Source organism: Muntiacus reevesi, chromosome 4, assembly GCF_963930625.1.
Source record: "Muntiacus reevesi chromosome 4, mMunRee1.1, whole genome shotgun sequence".
NCBI lineage: Eukaryota > Metazoa > Chordata > Mammalia > Artiodactyla > Cervidae > Muntiacus > Muntiacus reevesi.
In genome coordinates this window covers 99,138,871-99,154,378 of record NC_089252.1, presented here as the reverse complement: position 1 = coordinate 99,154,378, position 15,508 = coordinate 99,138,871, and the positions used below count along the sequence as shown (strand labels likewise).

The window sequence follows — 15,508 nt, the reverse complement described above, 5'->3', positions numbered from 1 at the left end:
GTAAAACTGGGGAAAATGATGGATAACACCAAAGAGCTTGTGTTCGTGTGGATTGTATCTGCTGATATTTAAGTAGAAATTAGAGCTGAGAAAATATTATCTAATGATTCAAACAATAAATCTACATCATGTTAACATAAACAATATTTTTATAATAAGTATATTTTCCAAAACAAAAATACTGCTTTGCAGAGTGGCAGTATTTTACAGTTTCGTCAAACTCTCATGAAGGACCTTGATGAAAGCCTACATTTAGGAAAAATCATCTAACTCAAAGCCTACTTTATAATAAAGCATTGGATATCTCATGTAATTTATTGAATCGTGAACTGAAAGTGAAATAAGGAATAGTGGTCTGGGTTGAAGAGTATTGGTTGCTGATCCTTGTGACTGTGTGGCTGGCTGGGAGCTGTGGTAGCTACCAGCGACCAGTAACATGACAGAACGTATTGCTAGTCTGGGAAAAGACCACATTGAGAATTCTAAATGTGGTTTCTACTGAATGTGTATCACTTTTGTACCATATTAAAGCCCCAAACTCATAAGCTGAACCATCTTCAGTCAGGGACCGTTCGTATTATTTTTTATAGAATGAGAAAGCACAGGTCTGCTTCTGGAAGCAGGCTATCTGATGCACTGCCCCACCCCCAGTCTCTTCACTGATAACTTGGGAATAGCAATCTCTACCTCCTTCAAAGGGCTGCCAGGAAGATAAAGTGAATTTTTAAAGCATGCCTATGAAGTACTATGAAATTCCTGGTGTTAGGAGACTAAAAAAGAAAAAGAATTTTTTTAAAAAATGCAGAAAATAAATGTTTAACTGATCTCTGCATAGAAATGCTTCGTAAGCTTAGAAGAACTGGAAAAGCTCACAAATGATAAAGTTGACAAGCTTAACAACAAAAAAACTGAAATTTCTGTATATAATTATCATAAGCAACTGAAGAGGATGAGTCAAAGTAGGAATAATATTTGCAACAAACACAACAGGGGGAGGGCTAATTCCTAGAAGCTGAGTTTTAATTAATACACTGATAGGACACTAATAATTAAGTCATTAAAAATAATTCATAAACATACTGAAAAGTTCATCATATTATCAGTTAGGTAATTTAAATGGAAAACAATGACATATGTAAAATCTATCACATTGGCAGAGGTTAAGAGAAGCCCCTACATCTTTCAAACCTACAACTTTCAAAGTTGAAGAGACTATCATGAGATGTATATTTTCATGTGTTGCTGGTATAAAACAAATTTGGGGATATTTGTCAGCTTAAATACTTCATAACATTTTATCAAGTGATTCCAGTTTAAGAAATTTATCAGGAATGTGACTGAAGATCTTTCACTAAAATATTCCTTACATGTGGTTTGAATAGTGAATATTACAGTAGATTCATATGGTACACTAGAACTTCATTAATTAAAATCTCATGGTTATTAAAACAGAAAATGTCAATAACAGCTTAAAAATCAGGTTATAAAATATTTATCTTTCCTAAAGAAACAGAAAAAATAGGAAAAAAAAATTAGATAGAAATAAACTGCAATTTTGGAAGGGGCTGTTTCTGGGTAATGAGATTATGGATAGGTTTTATTTTCTATAATGGAAAGATATTCTTATAATTTGAAAAAATAAATGCAAGATTTAAAAATCTGTTACACCTGATATAAACTAGATTGCTTTTTACAGAGACATAATTTAAATAAAACATTTATTTAGCCAAGCAATTCATTAGCTGGTTACTAAAAGACTGCAATGAGAATACTGAATGCTTTGAACATAGGTTAACCTATTTTCTCAGTAACATTTTAGTAATTTCAGAACTCCATGAGTACTGAATATCTACTGTGTACTGATTATTATATTCAGGACACTGAGGTGTAAAAATAAAATTAAAAAAGACATGAAGGAAAGAAAGAAAAGGGGGAAAAGAGTAGTTTCATTGGAAAAAAAGTGAGTCAGTTCTGGGCCAAAACCACTCCAGCATGTGAAGGTTGAACACTGCAAAACGAAAGACTATTGCTTATCAGCAAATTGGTAGCAATCTTATTGCCCTGAAGCTTGTACAGAGATGCTTCACTTAAAACAAAAAATCCATTAAAATTAGTTCAAAGAGCAAGACACAAAGGTGGTGTGAGGGGGTCATTTTTCAGTGCTGCGTGTGAAGGAGACAGATGTACACAGTAACTCCCATTACAGTTAATGAGAGTGGGGCATCCAGATTCCTGGTTTAGACTAATCTAAACCCTGGGAGGATTTAACAATCACCCTGGCAAAGCAACTTTCAGCCATGAATGAACCCCAGGACTGCTCACTTACCTATTCTTCCCAGGCACTAAAGACAGTAGAAAATAATTTTTTTTTAAACCACACCTTACAGGGGAAAAAAATAAATAAATAAAAAGGCTCATAAAATGTCAAATTCTCATCATTTTTCAGGTTTATTTTAAATCCTGGGTATTACTTTAATGCCATTCTTAATTGAGTAGTTTAAAAGTGGGTCTTGTGTTATTCCAATTGCTATGTGATATTCACATAGAAATCCAGAAATTAATTTGTTTTAAGCTTCAGTTTTATGAACTTTGGGCCACAATTAAATGGCACCCCTTATCCAATCCCAAGCCCTTGGTTAGCCTCAAAGTGTCAGGATAATGACAAAGAAGAAAGTGTCATTATTATGCCATGCTTTCACAGCCAAATCCATTCCTTCTTCTGACTTGCACATCATCTTGATTTAGTCCAGGAAGCTATCTCTATTCTTAGATTAGGAAATAAAAAACAAAAAAGATGAACTCACTTGACTAGAATCCCCAAATGGGACTAAAAACCAATTTTCCAACTCCTTGTCCCAAATTCACTGGTAGTTTCAACAAGTATAAATGGTTCTGCACTGGAAGAGGGTACACAAAATATTAGACCCACTAACAGAGAGTCTTCCTCCTCCTTGCATGTTCAATGATGCTGGTCACAGAACAGGAAGAGAGCCTCTCTAATCATCACTGATCATTGTTTTCCATGGTTTGAGTTCTGTAGTGGGGTCAGGGAAGGCCTCTGTGAGGAGGTGACGACCCAGGGACTGGAACAGAGCAGATGAGAACTGGGGAGGAATGCATGTGAGGGTCAGAGGGAAGCTCATTCCTGGTGAAGACAAGGCTGGTGCAAAAGCCCAGTGGCTGAAACAGCTCACTGAGGCAAGGGCCAGAAATCCAGGAAGCCAAAGTGAAGACTTGAGATGTTATTCTAATTGAAAGAAGCAACCACTGAAAATCTTAAAGCAAGGGAATAATGTGGTCTAATATCGATGTTAAGAAGCCTATGCCAGGTGCTGTGTGATGTTAGATTGAAGGGCAGAGGAGGGAAGTGGTTGGGAGGTGTAAACAAGGAAGTAGAGAAGTGATCATGCCTGGTCCAGGCAAACTTGGGCTGGGGTGGTGGAGACAGTGAGCAGCATTGTAAGGATATGTTGAGGATGCTCTCAATTACAAGTTCTGGCATCACTTTCATAAGGAAAGAGCCAGAGAAACTACAACTGATCCCTGTCGTTGGTCACGTTTCTGCACTTCCTGAATAATCAGCCTATTTTTACCTCAAGGAGAGCATCTCTCTCTCCTTCCTTAGGTTGGTGCCAGAGACTTCAGGGCCAAATCTGAAACCCATCTCTGACAACTTTATGGACATTTGGTATCTATTTCACGCACTACTTTCACTTTTGGCTCCATCCTACTTTCCTTATTTTCTTTTTGACTCTTGCTTGCTTGCTCTTATTTTTAAAGCACTTAATCTTACTATCTCACTACACTTTATTAGTCAACTTAAGTCATGTTCTAAACACTTTCAGGAAGTAACCAAGTAGACAAACTGCCTCAGTGATGCCCTGGTTACTGTATAAATAACAAGAAATCTAAAAATGGTTTTATCAAAGGAATTCATTAGAAACAGATGTATAAAGAAGTATATATGTAAGAGAACCTGTATGTGTGAGAAGCCAACAAGATGGAGCCATAAAAATTGATTGAAGGACTGAAGAAATTGCATACACACTTGCCCTAGACTCCCCGAGGAAGGCAAGATGGTGAAAAATAAAATCTTGGGAAATTGAAGTTCATCATCTGCTGAGATACCAAACTCTGCTTAATTTGTGACATTTAGGAGGATGTTAAATATCACCTCTGACACAGGGCTGAGCCAAGAAAGGCTGGTTTCATTGGCCTGGCTGGAATCTACATAGAAATCTTCAGCCGCTGTGCTGGGGTGGACAGAGGGAAGGTATTTTTTTTTCATGCTGAAACCACCTGTTAGTCCTCTCTCTCGGGGCCATGCACTTTGGAACAATAAATTTCAACTACGCATCCACGTGTGAGTGTGTGCATGTGTGGAGATGTGTAAAATTTCAAGCTGATGCTCCTAACCACCATACTGAATTGTCAGGTTTAAAAATTTATCACATTATTCTACTTGCTAAGTGAGGACCTTTTTCTTTTTTAGGTTTTAAAGCTAAAAATTTCAGATAGTCAACCATAGTTACTCATTGAACAAATGTTTACTGACTGCCACGTGCCAGGCACATCATGAATTCCCACCCTCACAGCAATTCCACTTTCACAGAGCTTGCATTCTGGTCAGCCTGAGACACAAACAAGTTACATAATAAGTTCGAATATGATTAATGCCACAAAGAGAAAGTAAACATGGCACTGAAACCTTAAAGAGGAATACCATCCCAAGATGACGCTTGCATACAACATGTGTTCAACAATCCAATCTCAGATTAAAATTTCCAGTCCTATCTAACACAGATTTGAGATGGAGCCTTGAGCAGTTAGAGCTCTCTACCAACTTCTCCCCGACTCCTGAGACTGAGCTACTCTGGGATTGGAGGCGGAGTTCTGTGTCAGCAGGTGAAGAGCAGGTTTCCCTGGACCCATTCCAGTTCTATCTGCCAAGAGTTTCTGCAAATATGGTGGTCTCTGCATGGTTCAGAATTCACAGACTTGAAGGTATTCAAGTTCCACCCTTATTCTATCTGCTTCTGAGAACCCACTCACAAAAGGATGGTCATGTCTCCCTTTATAACTTTGCCAGTGGTTTATGATCCAATCACTTTCTCCATAGGCCAGTGTCTCAGTTGGAAAAACAATCTACCTGACCAGCTTTGTGGCACCTACTGCTGATATTCATGGGTTTTTATAAGAACCAGGGGAGGTATCTGTGTGTTTTCTCCAGGGGCTTTGGAAAATTGGGATGGAGTAGAAACGTTGCTTCCATCTTTTTCTCATGAACATTATTCTCCTTGCCCTGCAAAAAGCCTCTCCCGATCTCCTTACCCACTACTCAGAAATAGGCAGATGAGAAGCAAGCCATGGTCTATGTTCAGGTGCAATCTTCATCTCTGTAGGGCAAAGGGGAAGCGTCCTATGGTCCTAAAGAGCCTGTGCTTGCCCTGCGCTTCCACTGTGCAGCCAGCAGTGTCAACACAGCCTGCAGGTTCTGCTCAGCCAGCATCACACCAGGGAACAAGATGCTAGCATCCTTTCACAAGGATGAAACAAGCCCCTGCTCAGGGCTCTGAGCACATGACACGTGGTGGGGGGCGGAGGAGGGGTAGGAATAATCACTCTGGAAAGAGGTAAGAACACAGCCACTCAATATTCTTCGCTGCACTCTACTACCCCTGACCACTTCTCCCCTGACAAGGTTTGTGAACACGGAGGTGGGATTCAACACCTGGGTCTGGTTCTGCTGCCTCCATGAGAGTGTGGCTGTCTCTCACACATGGGTATCTCACCAGAAATGATATCCACCTTTCTGTTTAGGTTCACACTCCAGGGCAATATGAAAAGTCCCACTCAATGTCTCTTCCAGTCCTGAATTTCAATTTCATTATTGCAGCTATAGCTCCACGACTTAAAAGCTTCTAGGAGCCATTCCATCCCTAAACAGAATAGAAAATACTAACTAGTATCATATTAACAGATGTCGGCATGAGAAACAAGCTTCAGAATTTAATGTAATTTCTGTTGATTCATTTTATCTTGATACATCTTATTTAATAAATTCTAAAGCAATCATCTTTGGTAGATGGAAGGGGATCATGGTTTACTGTTAAGTATTAGCACTCAACAGATAATTCTTAGTTTCAACAAATCTCTTGAACTGGAAATAAATCTTGAAGATGAAAAGATCTCTTGGTAACTACAACCATTTTAAAAACCTATTAGAAAAGAGAAAATGTAGAGAATCAGCTGAATTTCACTCTTCCTGGACTCATCTTACCTGGGAGTGAATTATGCTGCTTGCCAAGCAAGGCGTTTGGCCCCACACTCACAGTGCTGCAGAGTCATGCTTAAGTCACATAGGCTTTTCAGAAGTCCTCAAAGTTAGTCTTATTGCTAAATGATGATGATTACAACCAAACAACAAAGACAGCAAAATGGCAGCAAACAGTATAAGTGACAGAGTGTAGACTGACTACAATACAGCACTGGAAAACAGGAATAATGGCGATGTTTAAGACTCCAGGGAAAAGAACTCCCCAAAACACCTAACCAATGTACAAAAAGGTTTGTAGCACATGGGACAGCAACTAGAAGTGGCAGAAAGAGCAACAGAATGAGGATCCAGAGTTTTGGGTGAAGTCTTGACTCCCATGAAGTACGGCCAACACTGGCCTGAGACTCTGCCTTCCCATTCCAACTGGTCAGAGATGATAGAACAAAATAGTGACCTTCAACAATGCATTGCTCATCATAAAATATTATTTAATTCACTTATTTCAATTTCAGCATCAGCTGAAGCTCCAATACTCTGGCCACCTGATGCAAAGAGTTGACTCATTAGAAAAAACTATGATGCTGGGAAAACTGAGGGCAGGAGGAGAAGGGGGTGACAGAGGATGAGATGGTTGGGTGGCATCAACAACACAAGGGACATGAGTTTGAGCAAACTCTGGGAACTAGGGAAGGACAGAGAAGCCTGGCATGCTGCAGTCCAGGGGGTTGGCAAAGAGTCAGACATGACTGAGTGCCAACAACAACAAAAATGTCTTTCAATTAATTTATTTCTATGACATTATTTTCAATAAAAGATATAAGCAAGTTGAATGCATGTATATACACATTCTTCATCCCTACCACATTCACACACATGAGACAGACAGACCAAGGAAACAATGCCTCAATCCTTTCTTGCTACAGTTACATTTTCCCCTATATTGGTGTTAGGCAGAGGAAGCCAGCCATTTCAAACAAAGAAAGAATTTTGTTGTTTTTAATTCATTGGTGACTCTGCTGTTATATGCCAGTCTCCATGGTGTTTAAGAACAAATGCCAGGCTTGAGCCACAGGATGTAAAGGAAGCTTCCTCCTACCAGTGTTCATTTCTAAAACCAGGGCTGTAACTGAAGCATCCACTGGCATGCCCATTCCTGTTATTAAAATATTATAACAGTTCTGTCCATACTGCCTCCTGGGAGCTGCCCACACTTCTCTGCCTCCTCCCCCGGGTCTCTCCAGGTCTTCCCACAAAGCAGAAATTAACAGGATGATGTTGTGACAGAGCAGAGAACTTTCAGGAATTACACCGACGTTAGGACATTGGTCACTGCTGTGTGTCATATTAATTGCTGCATCTAACAATAATTCCTCTGCCTAAGACATATTCAGCCATATCCCTGATCCCCAACTGTGGGTCCATCTAAGCCAAGCCAAGACTCCTGAGGCATATTTAAAGCCTGGAACAGAAACCTCAGGAAAACCATTTAGATTGCAAAACTAGTAGAGATATCTACTATTACAGAGAGTTCTGAGGATAAGGCCAATTTAGGATTTGTGCCCAAGAGCTATTTGCAAATTTATAGTTATTTTTTCAGTCAATTAGTTTGAGAAAGGAAATGGGAGCTAAGTAAATAAATTAGATCATTAATTTGCAATAAATATAAATTAATTATGCTAATTCTAAAACTGGAACATATATATAAATTATGTATATATAATAAACAAGGCATACACATAAGACTCTATTAGCAAAAGAAAGCCATCTTGACTTATTATGTTATGGAAAATCCATGTATATTCATTCAATAGATTTTAACAGTTTTGATATGTGTATGAAAATATAGGATAAACATTAAACTGCCTGCTGATGTTCTAACAAATCTATTTTCATTCCAAATGGAAATTAGGATATATTTTGCATTATCTGAGTTAATTACATGACATTTCTTGTGAATAATGATGTATTATTCCATTCATTACTTCTAATTATGTTCCGTTACAAGTGCAAGGCTGGCAACACCATGACCAGCCTTTTCCTATTGCTCACAATCTGATAGCTTGCATGGGAAGCAGGTCAAAAATATGCCCAGAATATAATGAACAAGTTCAGATACTGTTAACCATGACAGTTTAAAATTACCTGAGGAAAGTTTCACATGGAAATAAATAGAAATGGGGAATGGCATTCTATACAGGATATTCATTTTTGCAATTAATATGAAGAATATTCAAAGTGTTATTTTAACACATATAATTATCATCCCACCATTTGCTAGAGCTGGAGACAGAGCATCTCCTGTTCCCTAACACACACACACACACACACACACTAATAGGATTATGTTCTGTGAGAGATTGGCAGGTGGCAAAGGTATCTTTTTCTGGTTGTAAAATAATTCTGTGGGCTTTGTGCAATTCTAAGAGAATACAGAAACCTCCTAAAACCTTTGATTAAAAAGCTGGAAGGACTTTCCTCCTCAAATGCCATCACCATGGTCAAGTTGGCTCATCTCACCCCACTCACAGTAGGTCCTGAAGCTAGAAGGTAAATCCTATTATGGAGAAGCAGTCAAGGTCAAAGGAAAACAGTCACAACTAAGGAATGAAGTGTAGGGGCAACGTGAACCACAAAATCACCACTCACCAGTGTCTTCACCGACCAGTAGGCTGCGAGGAGCCAGGGAGAGACGGTGGACAGCAGGAAGGGGCTGGATGAAGTCTAGAGAACGGTGTGTACATGCCCCAGGCACAGTTTCATGGGGGAGTCACCTTCATTTGAAGTCACCGGGGCAAAATATATAAAATCCACACATTTTTCTCCATCCAATTTCAAATGTTCGTTGCACACGCGCACACACACACACAAAGAATCTATTAAACCCTTCAGAGTCAGGTGCCAACAATCCATCATTCTGTCTATAATAAAAAAATAAAGATGCCAGTCTCAGCTCCAAGAATGAGAAATAAACCCAAAAGAGGAAAAATCTTGGCAAGGAGCCTTTCTACTCTGCTACCTGAGGCAGTTACTGCCCACTGCCCTTGCATACAGCCTCAGAATCCTACTCGACACTGTGAGCTCACTACCAACCCAAGAAACAGCATTTGAGATAACCATATTTTCTCTCTGAGCAGTTACTCCTCAGATGACAAGCCAAGATAGACGACAGTCACACAAGGTTTGTCTTATAATGGGGACTGGCAGGATCCTCTGCACTAGGTTCTGGACACTGAAAACAGATAGCAGTCAATTTAGTGCATGCCGAAAGCATAGAAGAGCTTTCTGTCCTCCTGACGAAAGCCGTCAAAAACTGTTCAAGCTGGAGGCAATGTACTCGACGGCCCCAGAGATAGGCACACGTTTATGTGGAAACCTTTCCCATAGAGACAGCATAAGGACACTGAGCAATCACTGCCGCATGCAGACATTTTGGATACAACAATCTGCCAAAGAAAATCAAGAAATATATGGCCACAAGGAAGCCAACTTTTCCCACTACTCAGCTCAGGACAAAGGGTGTATGCTCAGCTTTGAGCACGTCTCCCACAGTATTTTAAGCTGGGTAATATACAACAGGCTCAAAAACGGCGGGGGGTGGGGGCAGGGGAAGGCATATGCTTAGGGAAATATCAAGAGCAAAAAGGTCTATCTTTAGTAATAAAGATATTAAAATCGTGCTTGCACTCATTTTATTTGCACAGGAAGGTTTTAAAAGAAACTCTTTTTCAGAAATGAAAAGATCATGAGATCACTAATAACTGCAGTTTCCTGAACAATTAAAGAAATTCACAAGATTACAACCTACTCAGGAAATGACAAATATTTCTGATTTTTACGGAAGGACTAAAAGGGCACTTTTATCTATAGCATCTATTCCGTAAGAAGCACTGTTAAGTAATGAAGCTATTTTTATTATCTGTTCCTTTATTTCAAGAATACTCAATATGGCAACAGCCTGAAAACAGAACACTGCTCGCTTAGGGAGGTAAAATTTTGTATTAAAAGGCAATTGCCAGATTTTTCTTTTTTATCTATTGAAGTTGGACCTTAGAACACAATTTCCCTTGCACCAAACTTTTGCTTCTAATATGTCAGCAGAAATGTCCTTTAAGTTACCTAGTCTAATTCTTCACAAATACACTTTGTAAGGCTGTTCTCAATGTATCATCCTAACGTGGCTTGGCCCTGATAACATTCTGTGCGTGATGCTCCCACTTGGAAGAATCTGTTCTTTTTAATAACAGATTCAATAAACTGTTGACAAATGATTTGTATAATATAGTATGGCCAGCAAGCAAGGTTTGTTTCTGTCATTACACAACGCATTCAACCTGTCCACAAACGTGGCCATGTTCCCCTTATGTCAGAGCCCTGTATGCCATGCTGAATAGCAATTCAAAGATCAATACACTATCTGCTGAAAACTACAGGACATAACAAATGAATAATTTTATTTACAATAAAAGCCCCAGTCCCCAAATGGATTCCACTAATGTTCAAATTCATTTTTCACGCTCAACTCAAGATGAGAGGTAGATGTAGTCTGATGCAAGGGGAGTGGAGTGGAGACAAGTATTAACCACGTTGACTCAAATGTTTTCTAGCCACGAACAATAGCTGGGCTGCACCAAGTACATGAATAAAACGCTCACTGCAGAATTTTGAAGATGCAATCTCAAAAGTGTTTCTGTTCTCTTCCCAAGACTCCCTGAAAAGCATTTTCCAGCAACAGGAAATTAAGGGATTAATGACCTTCAGTCATACTCTTCCAGAGTGTTGCACCACAGAGACCAAAGACTATTCAATCAACTTTAAACACTGTTTGCAACAAGCAGAAGTGTCTGCTTTAGGTGGGGACAAGGAGGGACATAAGTGGCTCTTCTGAGAATGGAAGCAAACAGTCTTGCTTCAAAAGCATATCTGCAGCTCCTGATCTGACGGTTCTTTTCCTCCTCAGAAAGGTATAAAGTGAGCCAGTGAGCAAAATCAAAAAGAAAAGAAGGTTGAGGAGTGAGGAGCAAAATGTTAAGAGAGGAAACAAGTTCAAAGATGACATTTACAAGTCTCTTCTGAATGGCACATTCCCCAGAGGCCACCTCAAAACTCTTTTAAAAACGAAATCATCAAAAACACAAAATAGAATTTTCTAGTTCACAACAAGATAGCAATATACTGCCCTTAAAATACAGACTCGTCCACTGGCCAATTAACACAAAGTCAGAGAACAATGGAAAAGAATCTCTTCCCATCTGCCATCAGTCCATTCACTGCATTTAGGCTTAACACAGGACACTCATAACAGCAATGTAAACAGGACCGTAACTGACAGAGCATGCAGGGGAAGTTGGATGAGATACTAATAAATCTGGAATAAAATGGTGACAAGACATGGCTTTGTGCATGGGAATACAGGAAAAGCAGGATCTCAGTATTAATTGAAACTATCCACAAGCTCCTGATGTTTACAGATTCAGTTTAAATTCAGTCAACACAATATTCTGGGTGCTAAGAAAAAGAGACGTACTAAGAGTAGATTTCGCCCCCATCCCTTTCCAGGAACGCAACTCCACACACAGACAAACAGAAATGAACACAGCTCTGGTTTGGGGCAGACTGGGATTAGTGTTTGGCAGGGAGCCTGAAACAGAGTAGCTCAGTAATAAACTATTGAATGAATCAACGTGTGAATAAGGAATCAAGTGTCACAAAAAGGATGGAATATTTTTTTCCCTAAGAGGGCAGGACAGGTATCAAAGTAAGCACTTTAGTTCAAGTGAAAAGGAAGGGAAGGATCTTGGGGTGAAGAGAGAAGCAGGAGAAAGAGTGGGGGTCAGCAGGTAAAGGGAAATACACCTGTTTAAGGAAATAGCTGGAAAGTGGGGAGGGTGAGTTAAGATAATGAAAATCTTTTAAAGGGATGCTAAGATTTTTGGACTTTATCCTCAAATTGGAAAAGACCCTGACTCTGGGAAAGACTGAGGTCAGGAGGAGAAGGGGACAACAGAGAATAAGATGATTGGATAGCATCTCCAACTTAATGGACATGAGTCTGAGTAAACTCTGGGATATAGTGAATGACAGGTAAGCCTGGTGTGCCCCAGTTCATGGGATCGCAAAGAGTTGGACACATCTGAGTGACTGAACAGCAATTCTCAAATAAAACGATATTCATTATATTCATCAGTGATTTTTTGCAAAGGAATAGGAGAGTGGTAACATTAGAGCTGTGGTTTAGAGAGAGATGTAGGCTGGGCTGAGGAAGTCCAGGGGTAGAGAATCAGAAGACCTAGAAGACCCACAACAAGGGGTTTTTTAACGGCAGGCAGGGTAGAGCATTGCAGAGGACGGTGGGGGGGGGGGGGGGGCGGGTAGTGATGGTCTGCTGCAACCATTTCACCATTTATTTTATGAAATGTTAGTAGGCAGAGCTATTAACTGTTTCAATTTCCAAATCACAGGACAAAAGAATATTACTTCACACAAGCAAATGAGTAACTTATTAAGATTCTTCTCACAGTTGTCACCTAAGAGAGTTTAGTAAAATAAAAAGTTTCAGAATCATCATATAAAAAGGATTGCTTGAATCCATTATCCACTGCCCCTGAAATTACCTTAAACACTGTAGATGTAAAAGAGCTTTACAGGGTACAGTGATTGCAGAGTGTACCATTCTCAGCCTTGGAAAGAGCTGAGTCCTTCTCACTAGCTTCCAAACTGAGGTTGTGGATTTTAATACAATGCTCCCCTCGTCCTTGGCATTTACTCAACGAGGTGATAATCAACCAGGACTCATTTTCAAAATGGCAATTTCAGTGCCATCTGGAACAAAACGAGTCATCATTCACTAACTGTTCACTATAAATATTTTCCTTGAAGCAGACACCTCTATTTCAGTTCAAACACATATACAACCCAGGTCTTACACAGCACACTTTCCTGAGGTGGTTAAAAAGACCATGAAAAATCAAGTTTCTTACCATCAATATAGGAGTTTAAAAAAAAAAAATCAAAGTTCATTTCATTATTAACCATTTTTTAAAGAGTGTATCTCTACAACCTCATATACTCTCGGTCCAAAGCATTAAGATTTGTTCATCTAAATTCACATTTTCATCCCAAATTCCCTCAGTTCTTTGACAAAAGTCAATTAAAACTGACACCCAAAGAGAGATGGCATTTAAACAGTATCCTTTTGACACTGAAATTCGACATTTTACTTAAAAAAATAATCCTCAAAAGGCAACCACAGACTTGCAGCAAAATCAAATGAGAAAATAAAATACCTGTGTTATTTCAAGAACTTCAAGGTCTTTTGGAGAAACCCAATTTAAAATTGTTACAAAACTTAAAAACTGTCATTTTATAGGAGCATTCTACATCATTTTAGAGTTTTTACTTTAATAAACAGAATATGAAATTTTCTGATCTTATAAAATTAACTACTTTTATAAATTTAAAAGTTAAATATTATCAAGAAAAATATATATTATTTACTAGCTTATTGACATTATCATTAGTTTTACAAATTTATGAAATTTATTTAGGTTAAAAGTTCAAATCAAGAAATTTGGGAGCCTACCACAAAAACCACAATTATCTTTTGCTGCGTGTTTTATTAGTAGTTACATAGTCAAGAAAGAAGATGATTCATCAAGCTTTCAAGCATTTACAAAAATTCCATTAAAAAAATATAACTCACTCTTGGAAAAAATCTTGACACCTTTATATACTCAAAATTACTGAGAAATTTATTTCAAAGTAGAAGCATGTCTCAATGTGGGAATGCTTATTATCTTAAAATACAACATTTCATACTTTGTTGCCCTCTGCATAGTAAATTAAGTTGGGGGGGTGAAATTTTTGAAGCGTTAGTACAAATGTCATCCACATACAGTCACAACTGATAGTTTCAACAACATAAAAATAACTCTCCAGAGCATTTCACCAAATTCTGCCTCTCCCACTGCCAAGAATAAAGCTTCTACTGAAATCGATGGTCAGAGGGAAATAAAATATCCCACACCACCAATGGCACCAGACAATGATCTAGAAGCTGGGATGTTTTCCAAGAGAAAATGCTATCTCAGAGTCTAACATAAATATATATATATATATATTTTGTAGTATATTTATGTGTTTGAAAGCAATTAAAATTCATAGCTTGAATGATTTCCAAGAGGTAAAGAAACCAAGCCAGTCTCAAATCTTCATGTAACACCTTACTTCCACATCACAAGTGTCACCCAATCTCTTATCTTACTATTAAAGTGCACATTTGATACCTGAAAACAAAGTGCTAAGGATATTCATTGGATCCATTTTAGAAGCACCTATTTATTTACACATCTACAACAGTGAAAAGGTCAAGCAAAAACTCACCTCCAAAGCCACAGTTGCTAAGCAACTCTTTTTTAGGAGTTCTGCAGCGCTGATCAAGCATATTACTGGTGCCACCAACTGGATTCAGAATAAATGTGAATACTGTCCTACCTGGTTTCTCCAGAGGGGGAGGCAGGAGGATTCCTTGCTTACCTTTTTGGTTGGACACTAGAGGTTAATGTCTGTGTTCATTTGGTCTCTTTTCTCTCTTAAAAAAAAGGATACGTCCAGGTACCACAGGCTTCCTGTTCACCAGGGCAAAGGACAGCTCTGTTCTGAGAAACACCACCGAGGGCTTGATGAGATGTTGGCCAAATCTGAACGACATTTCCTCAAGGTGAAGTCTGGAAGAGAAGAGGATGTAGAAAATGGAAGTTCATCAAATTCCATTGAGAAACTCAGATCACACACAAGATAGCAGAGTCTATTATTACAGATCCTTAGCTACCAAGAAGACGTCATTTAAGCTGCCCCACATTTAATGTTCTCTGAGATGTATTCTGGGTAAGTCCTCTTAAAATATCCCACTCTCTCTACCAGCGTTGGATTTAGTGTTTTCAAGCAAAAGCTCACACACAGACAACAAAACAGTCTTCTTAAATCCCTCTGCTCTTCAAGTAGTCACCTTAACTCAAATCCTCTAGGTCCAATCTGTCAGGTACTGTTTTTAACCATCTGTTTCATCATTTTTGCTAAGCTAAAAATTTTCATGGTTAAGCTTTGACTATAAACCTTCTAATTCTTAAAGAGGTATCTCTGGGGTCTCTCTTTTCTCAAATGGTTTTATCTGTTTATCTAAAAGTAATTTATAAAAAGTACAAACGCGGTTTGACCTTGTGTAAAATTACAAAA

At 38.7% G+C, this 15,508-nt stretch overlaps 1 protein-coding gene across 4 annotated transcripts in view; it reads right to left on the bottom strand.

Annotated features, from left to right (window-relative positions):
* Window positions 1-15,508, bottom strand: part of FHIT (fragile histidine triad diadenosine triphosphatase) — a 1,485,355-nt gene that overhangs the window by 776,923 nt on the left and 692,924 nt on the right. For all 4 annotated transcript variants that reach the window (XM_065933362.1, XM_065933361.1, XM_065933363.1 and 1 more), the window contains one exon: window positions 14,882-15,000. In XM_065933362.1, the coding sequence (XP_065789434.1) occupies window positions 14,882-14,984 (103 nt within the window). In that variant the 5' untranslated portion in view covers window positions 14,985-15,000. The remainder of the gene's footprint in view (window positions 1-14,881; window positions 15,001-15,508) is intronic.